The sequence below is a fragment of the Tachyglossus aculeatus genome, chromosome 1 (genome assembly GCF_015852505.1).
Source record: "Tachyglossus aculeatus isolate mTacAcu1 chromosome 1, mTacAcu1.pri, whole genome shotgun sequence".
Lineage (NCBI taxonomy): Eukaryota > Metazoa > Chordata > Mammalia > Monotremata > Tachyglossidae > Tachyglossus > Tachyglossus aculeatus.
Genome location: NC_052066.1, coordinates 7,954,535 through 7,968,956, shown reverse-complemented (window position 1 = coordinate 7,968,956; position 14,422 = coordinate 7,954,535). Strand labels below are relative to the sequence as shown.

General features: G+C 50.5%; 1 protein-coding gene across 1 annotated transcript in view; it reads right to left on the bottom strand.

The window, feature by feature from the left end:
• The window catches only part of SLC23A3 (solute carrier family 23 member 3), a 50,244-nt gene that overhangs the window by 32,916 nt on the left and 2,906 nt on the right, over positions 1–14,422 (bottom strand). The window contains exons 3-5 of the mRNA XM_038746676.1: positions 10,068–10,168; positions 6,209–6,249; positions 4,029–4,210 (exon numbers count right to left, since the gene is read on the bottom strand). Of these exons, the coding sequence (XP_038602604.1) occupies positions 4,029–4,210; positions 6,209–6,249; positions 10,068–10,168 (324 nt within the window). The remainder of the gene's footprint in view (positions 1–4,028; positions 4,211–6,208; positions 6,250–10,067; positions 10,169–14,422) is intronic.

Genomic DNA, 14,422 nt, shown 5'->3' with positions numbered 1-14,422 from the left:
GACCGTCTCTATCTGTGGCTGACTTGTCCTTCCCAAGCGCTTAGTACAGTGCTCTGCACACAGTAAGCGCTCAATAAATACGAATGAACGAATACCATCATTATTATTATTATTCATTCCATCCTACTTCTTCATTCATCACCATCATCATTCATTCATTCAATCTTATTTAATAATAATGTAATAATAATGTTGGTATTTGTTAAGCGCTTACTATGTGCCAAGCCCTGTTCTAAGCGCTGGGGTAGATACAAGGTAATCAGGCTGTCCCACGAGGGGCTCGCAGTCTTCATCCCCATTTTCCAGATGAGGGAACTGAGGCCCAGAGAAGTGAAGTGACTCGCCCAAAGTCACCCAGCTGACACGTGGCGGAGCCGGGATTTGAACCCACGGCCTCTGACTCCAAAGCCCGGGCTCTTTCCACTGAGCCACGCTGCTTCCCAATTTAATGAGCGCTTACTGTGTGCAGAGCACTGGACTAACCGCTTCTCATCATCATCATTATTATGATTATGGTCCTTTTGTTAAGCGCTTAACTCTGTGCCAAGCACTGTTCATTCATTCAATCGTATTTATTGAGCGCTTACTGTGTGCAGAGCACTGGACTAAGCGCTTAACATCATCATCGTTATTATTATGGTGGAGTGCGGGGTGGTGAGAGGGGGTGACACTGGAGGAAGGGATGTGGGAGAAGGGCTTGAGTCCGGACCCCAAGAAAAGTTAATAATTGTGCTATTTGTTAAGCGCTTACTAGGTGCCAGGCACTGTACTAAGCGCTGGGGTGGATCCAAGCTAATCAGGGTAGACACAGTCCCTGTCCCCCGTGGGGTTCACGGTCTTCATCCCCATTTTACAGATGAGGGGACCGAGGCCCAGAGAAGTGAAGTGACTCGCCCAAAGTCACCCAGCAGACAAGTGTGCTAGGGAAGCAGCGTGGCTCAGTGGAAAGAGCCCGGGCTTTGGAGTCAGAGGTCATGGGTTCGAATCCCCGCTCCACCGATTGTCAGCTGGGTGACGTTGGGCAAGTCACTTCACTTCTCTGGGCCTCAGTGACCTCATCTGAAAAATGGGGATGAAGACTGTGAGCCCCCCGTGGGACCACCTGATCACCTTGTAACCTCCCCAGCGCTTAGAACAGTGCTTTGCACATAGTAAGCGCTTAATAAATGCCTTTATCATCATCATCATCAAGTCACTTCACTTCTCTGTGCCCCAGTTCCCTCATCTGTAAAATGGGGATGAAGACTGTGAGCCCCCCGTGGGACAACCTGATCACCTCATCTGCAAAATGGGGATGAAGACTGGGAGCCCCCCGTGGGACAACCTGATCACCTTGTAACCTCCCCAGCGCTTAGAACAGTGCTTTGCACATAGTAAGCGCTTAATAAATGCCATTATTATCATCATCATCATCATCAAGTCATTTCACTTCTCTGGGCCTTTGTTCCCTCATCTGTAAAATGGGGATTAAGACTGTGAGCCCCCCGTGGGACAACCTGATCACCTTGGAACCTCCCCAGCGCTTAGAACAGTGCTTTGCACATAGTAAGCGCTTAATAAATGCCATTATCACCATCATCATCATCATCAAGTCACTTCACTTCTCTGGGCCTCAGTGACCTCATCTGTTCACGCTTAGAACAGTGCTTTGCACATAGTAAGCGCTTAATAAATGCCATCATCATTATTATTATTATTATTAAGTGGCGGAGCCAGGATGAGAACCCAAGTCCTTCGGACTGCCGGGCTCAGGCTTTTGTCGTCTGTCTCTCCCTTCTCGACTGTGAGCCCATTGTTGGGTAGGGACCGTCTCTACGTGTTGCCGACTTGTCCTTCCCAAGCGCTTAGTCCAGTGCTCTGCACACAGTAAGCGCTCAATAAATACGATGGAATGAATAGACTGTGAGCCCGTTGTTGGGTAGGGACCGTCTCTGCATGTTGCCAACTTGTACTTCCCAAATGCTTAGTCCAGTGCTCTGCACACAGTAAGTGCTCAAAAAATATGATTGAATGAATAACAATAACAATAATGGCATTTATTAAGCGCTTACTATGTGCAAAGCACTGTTCTAAGTGCTGGAGAGGTTACAAGGTGATCAGGTTGTCCCACGGGGGGGCTCACAGTCTTCATCCCCATTTTACAGATGAGGGAACTGAGGCCCAGAGAAGTGAAGTGACTTGCCCAAAGTCACACAGCTGACAATTGGCAGAGCCGGCATTTGAACCCATGACCTCTGACTCCAAAACCCGGGCTCTATCCACTGAGCCACGCTGCTTATTCAGCCGTGAGCCATGACCGTGAGCCCGTCGTTGGGTAGGGACCATCTCTGCATGTTGCCGACTTGTCCTTCCCAAGCGCTTAGTCCAGTGCTCTGCACATAGTAAGCGCTCAATAAATACAATTGAATGAATAGACTGTGAGCCCATTGTTGGGTAGGGACCATCTCTATCTGTTACCGACTTGTCCTTCCCAAGCGCTTAGTCCAGTGCTCTGCACACAGTAAGCGCTCAATAAATACGATTGATGATGAATAGACTGTGAGCCCACTGTTGGGTAGGGACCGTCTCTATCTGTTACCGACTTGTCCTTCCCAACCGCTTAGTCCAGTGCTCTGCACACAGTAAGCGCTCAACAAATACGATTGAATGAATGAATGAGGCCAGAGATCAGCGTTGCTCAGTGGAAAGATCCCGGGCTTTGGAGTCAGAGGTCACGGGTTCGAATCCCCGCTCCGCCACATGTCTGCTGTGCGACCTTGGGCAAGTCACTTCACTTCTCTGAGCCCCAGTTCCCTCCTCTGTCAAATGGGGATGAAGACTGGGAGCCCCCCGTCGGACCACCTGATCACCTTGTATCCCCCCCCAGCACTTAGAACAGCGCTTTGCACACAGTAAGCCCGTAACAACTGCCATCATTATTATGCGCTGCAGTGTGGCGTAGTAAGCGCTTAATAAATGTCATTATTATTATTACTATTACTTTACTTCTCTGGGCCTCAATGACCCCATCTGTAAAATGGGGATGAAGACCGTGAGCCCCCCGTGGGACCACCTGATCACCTTGTATCCCCCCCAGCGCTTAGAACAGCGCTTTGCACACAGTAAGCCCGTAACAACTGCCATCATTATTATGCGCTGCAGCGTGGCGTAGTAAGCGCTTAATAAATGTCATTATTATTATTACTATTACTTTACTTCTCCGGGCCTCAATGACCCCATCTGTAAAATGGGGATGAAGACCGTGAGCCCCCCGTGGGACCACCTGATCACCTTGTATCCCCCCCAGCGCTTAGAACAGCGCTTTGCACACAGTAAGCCCGTAACAACTGCCATCATTATTATGCGCTGCAGCGTGGCGTAGTAAGCGCTTAATAAATGTCATTATTATTATTACTATTACTTTACTTCTCCGGGCCTCAATGACCCCATCTGTAAAATGGGGATGAAGACCGTGAGCCCCCCGTGGAACCACCTGATCACCTTGTATCCCCCCCAGCGCTTAGAACAGTGCTTTGCACATAGCAAGTGCGTAACAAATGCCATCATTATTATGTGCTGCAGCGTGGCGTAGTAAGCGCTTAATAAATGTCATCATTATTATTACTATTACTTTACTTCTCCGGGCCCCAATGACCCCATCTGTAAAATGGGGATGAAGACCGTGAGCCCCCCGTGGGACCACCTGATCACCTTGTATCCCCCCCAGCGCTTAGGACAGCGCTTTGCCCATAGTAAGCGCTTAACAAATGCCATCACCATCATCATCATCACTAACGCCCCCCTGACCCTGAAAAGCGGCTGGGACTGGGCCCCTCTGCCCCCCGGTGATCGTCATCATCCTCAGTCGTATTTATTGAGCGCTTACCGTGTGCAGAGCACTGGACTAAGCGCTTGGGAAGGACAAGTTGGCAACATAGAGAGACGGTCCCCACGCAACAGTGGGCTCACAGTCTAAAGGACGGGTGGGTTGGGCCTACTTTGGACCCCTCGCCCCGTCGCCCCCCGGCCCCCCGCAGGGCCCAACGTACCCCATGGCGAGGCCCCAGTGTTGAGCGCAGAGCCGAGCGGCCTCCCTGTGTGCGGTCAGTCCGGCCACGACCAGCGTCGGGGCCACCACCAGCGGGCCGCAGCGGGCCAGGAGCCCGGCCGGCCCGGACAGCAGGCCCGCCGTCACCCGCAGCAGGCCGGACACCAACACCGCGCCGGACACCTGGGGCCGGCCCGGGGAGACCGACCGGGGGGGGGGGGGTCACCCAGGTGGACGGACGGGGGTCACGCCGCCACGTCGGGGGGGTCCGGACCACCCGGAGGCCCCTTTCCCAACCTTCCCGCCCTCCTGCTGTTAATATATTTTATCATCCGTCTCCCCCTTCTAGACCGTGAGCCCGTCGTTGGGTAGGGACCGTCTCCATATGCTGCCACCTTGTCCTTCCCAAGCGCTTAGTCCAGTGCTCTGCACACAGGAAGCGCTCAATAAATACAATTGATTGATTGTTGTCTGTCTCTCCCTTCTAGCCTGTGAGCCCGTCGTTGGGTAGGGACCGTCTCCATATGCTGCCACCTTGTCCTTCCCAAGCGCTTAGTCCAGTGCTCTGCACACAGGAAGCGCTCAATAAATACGATTGATTGATTGTTGTCTGTCTCTCCCTTCTAGCCTGTGAGCCCGTCGTTGGGTAGGGACCGTCTCTAGATGGTGCCAACTTGGACTTCCCAAGCGCTTAGTCCAGTGCTCTGCACACAGGAAGTGCTCAATAAATACGATTGATTGATTGATTGTTGTCTGTCTCTCCCTTCTAGCCTGTGAGCCCACCGTTGGGTAGGGACCGTCTCTAGATGTTGCCAGCTTGGACTTCCCAAGCGCTTAGTCCAGTGCTCTGCACACAGGAAGCGCTCAATAAATACGATTAATTGATTGATTGATTGATTGATTGATTGTTGTCTGTCTCTCCCTTCTAGACTGTGAGCCCACCGTTGGGTAGGGACCGTCTCAGGATGTTGCCAACTTGGACTTCCCAAGCGCTTAGTCCAGTGCTCTGCACACAGGAAGCGCTCAATAAATATGATTGATTGATTGATTGATTGATTGTTGTCTGTCTCTCCCTTCTAGCCTGTGAGCCCACTGTTGGGTAGGGACTGTCTCTAGATGTTGCCAACTTGGACTTCCCAAGCGCTTAGTCCAGTGCTCTGCACACAGGAAGAGCTCAATAAATACGATTGATTGACTGATTGATTGATTGTTGTCTGTCTCTTCCTTCTAGACTGTGAGCCCACTGTCGGGTAGGGACCGTCTCTAGTGACAACTTGGACTTCCCAAGTGCTTAGTCCAGTGCTCTGCACACAGGAAGTGCTCAATAAATACGATTGATTGATTGATTGATTGATTGACTGTTGTCTTTCTCTCCCTTCTAGACTGTGACCCTGCTGTTGGGTAGGGACCGTCTCTAGATGGTGCCAACTTGGACTTCCCAAGCGCTTAGTCCAGTGCTCTGCACACAGGAAGTGCTCAATAAATATGATTGATTGATTGATTGATTGATTGAGTGTTGTCTGTCTCTCCCTTCTAGACTGTGAGCCCACGGTTGGGTAGGGACCGTCTCTAGATGGTGCCAACTTGGACTTCCCAAGTGCTTAGTCCAGTGCTCTGCACACAGTGAGCGCTCAATAAATATGATTGATTGATTGATTGATTGACAACCTGATCACCTTGTAACCTCCCCAGTGCCTAGAACAGTGCTTTGCACATACTAAGTGCTTAATAAATGCCATCATCGTTATTATTATTATTATCTAGCTTTACTTCTATTTATTCTGATGACCTGACACCTGTCCACGTGTTTTGTTTTATCGTCCATCTCCCCCTTCTAGACTGTGAGCCCACTGTTGGGTAGGGACCGTCTCGAGATGTTGCCAACTTGGACTTTCCAAGTGCTTAGTCCAGTGCTCTGCACAAAGTAAGCGCTCAATAAATATGATTGATTGATTGATTGACAACTTAATTACCTTGTATCTACCCCAGCGCTTAGAACAGTGCTTTGCACATAGTAAGCGCTTAATAAATGCCGTCAAAAAAAAGTGACTTGACCAAGGTCATGCATCCTTCCCGCTCGCCCCCCACCATCCCTCCCTCCAGCCCCCTGAATCGTCCCCGCTGCCCCATTATGCCCATCCTCCTTCCCCCCAAATCCTCTGCGCCACCCCAGGTACCCACCTCCTGGAGAGACTCATGGGTCAAGACGGGGACCTGGGAACCTAGAAGAGGCACAGAGATGATAATAATAATAATAATAATAATAATGATAATAATAATAATAATGGCATTTATTAAGCGCTTACTATGTGCAAAGCACTGTTCTAAGCGCTGAGGAGGTTACAAGGTGATCAGGTTGTCCCACGGGGGGCTCACAGTCTTCATCCTCATTTTACAGACGAGGTCACTGAGGCCCGGAGAAGTGAAGTGACTTGCCCAAAGTTACACAGCTGACGATTGGCGGAGCCGGGATTTGAACCCATGACCTCTGACTCCAAAGACCGGGCTCTTTCCACTGAACCACACTGCTTCTCTAATACAATAGAGTAATAAATACGTACATACATATATACAGGGATTCGAACCCATGACCTCTGACTCCAAAGGCCGGGCTCTTTCCACTGAGCCACGATGCTCCCCAGCATTTATTAAATAATTTATTAAATAATAGCATTTATTAAGCGCTTACTCCTTTTAGCTTGTGAGCCCACTGTTGGGTGGGGACCGTCTCTAGATGTTGCCAACTTGGACTTCCCAAGCGCTTAGTCCAGTGCTCTGCACACAGTAAGCGCTCAATAAATACGATTGAATGAATGAATACTATGTGCCAAGCACTGTCATAAGCGCTGCGGGGGGATACAAGGTGATCAGGTTGTCCCCCGGGGGGCTCCCAGTCTTCATCCCCATTTGACAGAGGAGGGAACTGAGGCCCAGAGAAGTGAAGCGACTTGCCCAAAGTCGCCCAGCTGACAATTGGCGGAGCCGGAATTCGAACCCATGACCTCTGACTCCAAAGCCCGGGCTCTTTCCACTGAGCCGCGCTGCTTCTCAGAGTTGGGGAGGTGGCTGCCAGGGCCAACACCCAGAGACCCCCCGGCCCCCTGGCCCTCCCCACCTGGTCCCCAGAAGCAGCCGCTCCGCACACAGTAAGCGCTCAGTCCAGTGCTTCGCACACAGTAAGCACTCAATAGACACCACTCATTCACTCATTCATTCATTCATTCAATCGTATTTATGGAGCGCTTACTGTGTGCGGAGCACTGGACTAGGCGCTTGGAAAGTACAAGTTTATTCATTCAATCATATTTATTGAGCGCTTACTGTGTGCAGAGCACTGTACTAAGCGCTTGGGAAGTACAAGTTCATTCATTTAATAGTATTTACTGAGAGCTTACTGTGTGCAGAGCACTGGACTAAGCACTTGGGAAGTACAAGTTGGCAACATATAGAGACGGTCCCTACCCAACAATGGGCTTACAGTCTAGACGGGCTCAATAAACACTACTGGCCCACCGACAGACCCCTTGCCCACTCTCATTCCTTCGTTCATTCATTCGATCTTATTTGTTAGGGCAGGGCCTCTCAACTCTGTGGTAGTGCCCTCTCCCAAGCGCTTAGTACAGCGCTCTGCACACGGTAAGTGCTCAATAAACACGACTGGCCCACCCACCGACGGACCCCTCGCCCACTCTCATTCCTTCATTCATTCGTTCGATCAAGGGCAGGGCCTCTCGACTCTGTGGTAGTGCCCTCTCCCAAGCGCTTAGTACAGAGCTCTAGCACACAGTAAGTGCTCAATAAACACGACTGGCCCACCGACGGACCCCTCGCCCACTTTCATTCCTTCGTTCATTCGTTCAATCATATTTATTAGGGCAGGGCCTCTCAACTTTGTGGTAGTGCCCTCTCCCAAGCGCTTAGTACAGCGCTCTGCACACAGTAAGTGCTCAATAAACACGACTGGCCCACCGACAGACCCCTCGCCCACTCTCATTCCTTCGTTCATTCGTTCGATCAAGGGCAGGGCCTCTCGACTCTGTGGTAGTGCCCTCTCCCAAGCGCTTAGTACAGCGCTCTGCACACGGTAAGTGCTCAATAAACACAACTGGCCCACCGACGGACCCCTCGCCCACTCTCATCCCTCCATTCATTCGTTCGCTCCTATGTACTAAGCGCTTCCCTCGTGCAGAGTGCTGGACTAAGCGTTGGGGGAAGCCCGACGCAACATTCAAAAGGTCATAGGTTCAGCCCACTGTTGGGTAGGGACCGTCTCTATATGTTGCCAACTTGTGCTTCCCAAGCGCTTAGTCCAGTGCTCTGCACACAGTAAGCGCTCAATCAATACGATTGATGATGATGATGGGTTCGAATCCCAGCTCCACCACTTGTCAGCTGGGTGACTTTGGGCAAGTCGCTTCACTTCTCTGGGCCTCAGTTCCCTCATCTGTCAAATGGGGATGAAGACTGTGAGCCCCCCGTGGGACAACCTGATCACCTCGTAACCTCCCCAGCGCTTAGAACAGTGCTTTGCACAGAGTAAGCGCTTAATACATGCTATTATTATAGAGGAGCAGCGTGGCTCAGTGGAGAAGAGCCCGGGCTTTGGAGTCAGAGGTCACGGGTTCGACTCCCGGCTCTGCCAACTGTCAGCTGGGTGACTTTGGGCGAGTCCGCAACATTGCCAAGATCCGCCCTTTCCTCTCCATCCCAACCGCTACCCTGCTAATTCAAGCTCTCATCCTATCCCGTCTGGACTACTGCACTAGCCTTCTCTCTCATCTCCCATCCTCGTGTCTCTCTCCACTTCAATCCATACTTCATGCTGCTGCCCGGATTATCTTTGTCCAGAAACGCTCTGGACATATCACTCCCCTCCTCAAAAACCTCCAATGGCTACCGATCAATCTGCGCATCAGGCAGAAACTCCTCACCCTGGGCTTCAAGGCTGTCCATCACCTCGCCCCCTCCTACCTCACCTCCCTTCTCTCCTTCTACTGCCCAGCCCGCACCCTCCGCTCCTCCACCGCTAATCTCCTCACTGTACCTCGCTCTCGCCTGTCCCGCCATCGACCCCCGGCCCCCGTCCTCCCCCGGGCCTGGAATGCCCCCAATCCCTCTGCCCATCTGCCAAGCTAGCTCTCTTCCTCCCTTCAAGGCCCTGCTGAGAGCTCACCTCCTCCAGGAGGCCTTCCCAGATTGAGCCCCTTCTTTCCTCTCCCCCTCGTCCCCCTCTCCATCCCCCCGCCTTACCGCCTTCCCCTCCCCACAGCACCTGTATATATGTATATATGGTTGTACATATTTATTACTCTGTTTATTTATTTATTTATTTATTTTACTTGTACATTTCTATCCTACTTATTTTATTTTGTTGGTATGTTTGGTTCTGTTCTCTGTCTCCCCCTTTTAGACTGTGAGCCCACTATCGGGTAGGGACTGTCTCTATGTGATGCCAATTTGTACTTCCCAAGCGCTTAGTACAGTGCTCTGCACATAGTAAGCGCTCAATAAATACGATTGATTGATTGATTGATTGATTGAGTCACTTCACTTCTCTGAGCCTCAGTGACCTCATCTGTCAAACGGGGATGAAGACTGGGAGCCCCATGTGGGGCAGCTTGATCACCTTGTATCCAGCGCTTAGAACAGTGCTCTGCACATAGTAAGCGCTTACCAAACGCCATTATTATCAAGCGCTTAGTCCAGTGCTCTGCACACAGTAAGCGCTCAATAAATACGATTGATTGATTCAACGGTGGCATCCCCTTTTGAATTTATTTATTTATTTTATTTGTCCGTATCTATTCTATTTATTTTATTTTGTTCGTATGTTTGGTTTTGTTCTCTGTCTCCCCCTTCTAGCCTGTGAGCCCGCTGTTGGGTAGGGACCGTCTCTAGATGTTGCCAATTTGGACTTCCCAAGCGCTTAGTCCAGTGCTCTGCACATAGTAAGCGCTCAATAAATACGATTGATGGTGATGATGATGATGATCCCCCTCCCACGGCGGTCTGAGGGGCCGCTCCCCGCCCGGACACTGACCGTTGTTGAGGAGCTGCGGAGGGTCGGCGGGCGGGCGGACGGCGGTCAGCACCAGGGCCGGGATCAGGAACTCGAAAGTTGGGGCCTGGACCAGTGGGAGCCTTGGGAGACAACATGGTAGCCAACGGAGCGGGGGCTGGGGGTCCCTTCTTGATGATGATGGGCTTTATTAAGCGCTTACTATGTGCCAAAGCACTGGTCTAAGCGCTGGGGAGGGATACAAGGTGATCGGGTTGTCCCACGTGGGGCTCCCAGTCTTCATCCCCATTTTCCAGATGAGGTCACTGAGGCTCAGAGAAGTGACGTGAAGGGCCCAAGGTGACACAGCAGGCATGTGGTGGAGCCGGGATTGGAACCCATGACCTCCGACTCCAAAGCCCGGGCTCTTTCCACTGAGCCACGCTGCTTCCCTACTTCTTGCCCCCCACCCCCCAACCTGAGCCGTGGCCAGGAGCGGCCAAACTCCTGGACCACACTGGACCAGCCCGGGTGGCCCCTTCCCTCCCCTGAGTGGTCAGTAATAATAATAATGTTGGCATTTGCTAAGCGCTTACTATGTGCCGAGCACTGTTCTAAGCGCTGGGGAGGATACAAGGTGATGAGGTTGTCCCCCGTGGGACTCACAGTTTTCATCCCCATTGGACGGATGAGGGAACGGAGGCCCAGAGAATAATAATAATGGCATTTATTAAGTGCTTACTATGTGCCGAGCACTGTTCTAAGCGCTGGGGAGGATACAAGGTGATGAGGTTGTCCCCCGTGGGATTCCCAGTCTTCATCCCCATTGGACAGATGAGGGAACGGAGGCCCAGAGAAGAATAATAATGGCATTTATTAAGCGCTTACTATGTGCCGAGCACTGTTCTAAGCGCTGGGGAGGATACAAGGTGATCAGGTTGTCCCCCGTGGGACTTCTGGTCTTCATCCCCATTGGACGGATGAGGGAACGGAGGCCCAGAGAATAATAATAATGGCATTTATTAAGCGCTTACTATGTGCCAAGCACTGTTCTAAACACTGGGGAGGATACAAGGTGATCAGGTTGTCCCCCGTGAGACTCACAGTCTTCATCCCCATTGGACAGATGAGGGAATGGAGGCCCAGAAAAGAATAATAATAATAATAATAATGGCATTTATTAAGCGCTTACTATGTGCCAAGCACTGTTCTAAGCACTGGGGAGGATACAAGGTGATCAGGTTGTCCCCCATGGGACTCACAGTCTCCATCCCCATTGGACAGATGAGGGAATGGAGGCCCAGAGAACAATAATAATAATAATAATAATGGCATTTATTAAGCGCTTACTATGTGCCAAGCACTGTTCTAAGCACTGGGGAGGATACAAGGTGATCAGGTTGTCCCCCGTGGGACTCACAGTCTTCATCCCCATTGGACAGAGGAGGGAACGGAGGCCCAGAGAATAATAATAATGGCATTTATTAAGCGCTTACTATGTGCCAAGCACTGTTCTAAGCGCTGGGGAGGATACAGGGTCATCAGGTTGTTCCCCGTGGGACTCACAGTCTCCATCCCCATTGGACAGATGAGGGAATGGAGGCCCAGAGAATAATAATAATAATAATGACGGCATTTATTAAGCACTTACTATGTGCAAAGCACTGTTCTAAGCGCTGGGGAGGTTACATGGTGATCAGGTTGTCCCACGAGGGGCTCACAGTCTTCATCCCCATTTTACAGATGAGGGAACGGAGGCCCAGAAAATAATAATAATAATGGCATTCATTAAGCGCTTACTATATGCAAAGCACCGTTCTAAGCGCTGGGGAGGTTACAAGGTGATGAGGTTGTCCCCAGGGGGGCTCCCAGTCTTCATCCCCATTTTACAGATGAGGGAACTGAGGCCCAGAGAAGTGAATTGATTCACCCAAAGTCACACAGCTGACAATTGGGGGAGTCGGGATTCGAACCCATGATCTCTGACTCCAAAACCTGGGCTCTTTCCACCGAGCCACGCTGCTTCTCGGAGAACAGTGCTTGGCACATAGTAAGCGCTCCATTCATTCATTCATTCATTCAATCGTATTTACTGAGTGCTTACTGTATGCAGAGCACTGGACTAAGCGCTTGGGAAGTACAAGTTGGCAACATAGAGCCAACCGTATACCTGTATATATGTATGTACATATTTATTACTCTATTTATTTATTTATTTATTTATTTATTTTACTTGTATATATCTATTCTATTTATTTTATTTTGTTAGTATGTTTGGTTTTGTCTCCCCCTTTTAGACTGTGAGCCCACTGTTGGGTAGGGACTGTCTCTATATGTTGCCAATTTGTACTTCCCAAGCGCTCAGTAAAGTGCTCTGCACACAGTAAGTGCTCAATAAATATGATTGATTGATAGAGAGACGGTCCCTACCCAACAGCGGGCTCGCGGTCTAGAAGGGGGAAGCGCCTAACAAATACCAACACTATTATTAAAGTAAAGCCCAAGGTCACACGGGAGACAGGTGGCGGAGCCGGGATTAGAACCCAGGTCCTTCTGACTCCCAAGCCTCCACTAAGTGGGACCCCCCCCCACCCCATTCATTCATTCATTCATTCAATCGTATTTATTGAGCGCTTACTGTGTGCGGAGCAGGTGGAAGCGCTTAACAAATACCAACACTATTATTAAAGTAAAACCCAAGGTCACAAGGGAGACAGGTGGCGGAGCCGGGATTAGAACCCAGGTCCTTCTGACTCCCAAGCCTCCACTAAGTGGGACCCCGCCATTCATTCATTCATTCAATCGTATTTATTGAGCGCTTACTGTGTGCGGAGCAGGTGGAAGCGCTTAATAAATACCAACACTATTATTAAAGTAAAGCCCAAGGTCACAAGGGAGACAGGTGGCGGAGCCGGGATTAGAACCCAGGTCCTTCTGACTCCCAAGCCTCCACTAAGTGGGACCCCGCCATTCATTCATTCATTCAATCGTATTTATTGAGCGCTTACTGTGTGCGGAGCAGGTGGAAGCGCTTAATAAATACCAACACTATTATTAAAGTAAAGCCCAAGGTCACAAGGGAGACAGGTGGCGGAGCCGGGATTAGAACCCAGGTCCTTCTGACTCCCAAGCCTCCACTAAGTGGGACCCCCCATTCATTCATTCATTCAATCGTATTTATTGAGCGCTTACTGTGTGCGGAGCAGGTGGAAGCGCTTAATAAATACCAACACTATTATTAAAGTAAAGCCCAAGGTCACACGGGAGACAGGTGGCGGAGCCGGGATTAGAACCCAGGTCCTTCTGACTCCCAAGCCTCCACTAGAGTGGGACCCCCCATTCATTCATTCATTCAATCGTATTTATTGAGCGTTTACTGTGTGCAGAGCAGGGGGAAGTGCCTCACAAATACCAACACTATTATTAAAGTAAATCCCAAGGTCACACGGGAGACAGGTGGCGGAGCTGGGATTAGAACCCAGGTCCTTCTGACTCCCAAGCCTCCAGTAAGTGGGACCCCCCCATTCATTCAATCGTATTTATTGAGCGCTTACTGTGTGCAGAGCAGGGGGAAGCGCCTAACAAATACCAACACTATTATTAAAGTAAAGCCCAAGGTCACACGGGAGACAGGTGGTGGAGCCGGGATTAGAACCCAGGTCCTTCTGACTCCCAAGCCTTCACTAAGTGGGACCCCCCCATTCATTCATTCATTCATTCAATCGTATTTATTGAGCGCTTACTGTGTGCAGAGCAGGGGGAAGCGCTTAACAAATACCAACACTATTATTAAAGTAAATCCCAAGGTCACACGGGAGACAGGTGGCGGAGCTGGGATTAGAACCCAGGTCCTTCTGACTCCCAAGCCTCCAGTAAGTGGGACCCCCCCCATTCATTCAATCGTATTTATTGAGCGCTTACTGTGTGCAGAGCAGGGGGAAGCGCCTAACAAATACCAACACTATTATTAAAGTAAAGCCCAAGGTCACACGGGAGACAGGTGGCGGAGCGGGATTAGAACCCAGGTCCTTCTGACTCCCAAGCCTGGGGTCCCTCCACTAGAGTGGGACCCCCCATTCATTCATTCATTCATTCAATCGTAATTATTGAGCGCTTACTGTGTGCAGAGCACTGGACTAAGCGCTTGGGAAGTCCAAGTTGGTAACATAAAGAGACGGTCCCTACCCAACAGCAGGCTCGCAGTCTAGAAGGGGGAAGCGCTTAACAAATACCAGCACTATTATTAAAGTAAATCCCAAGGTCACACGGGAGACAGGTGGCGGAGCCGGGATTAGAACCCAGGTCCTTCTGACTCCCAAGCCTCCACTAGAGTGGGACCCCCCATTCGTTCATTCATTCATTCGATCGTATTTATTGAGCGCTTACTGTGTGCAGAG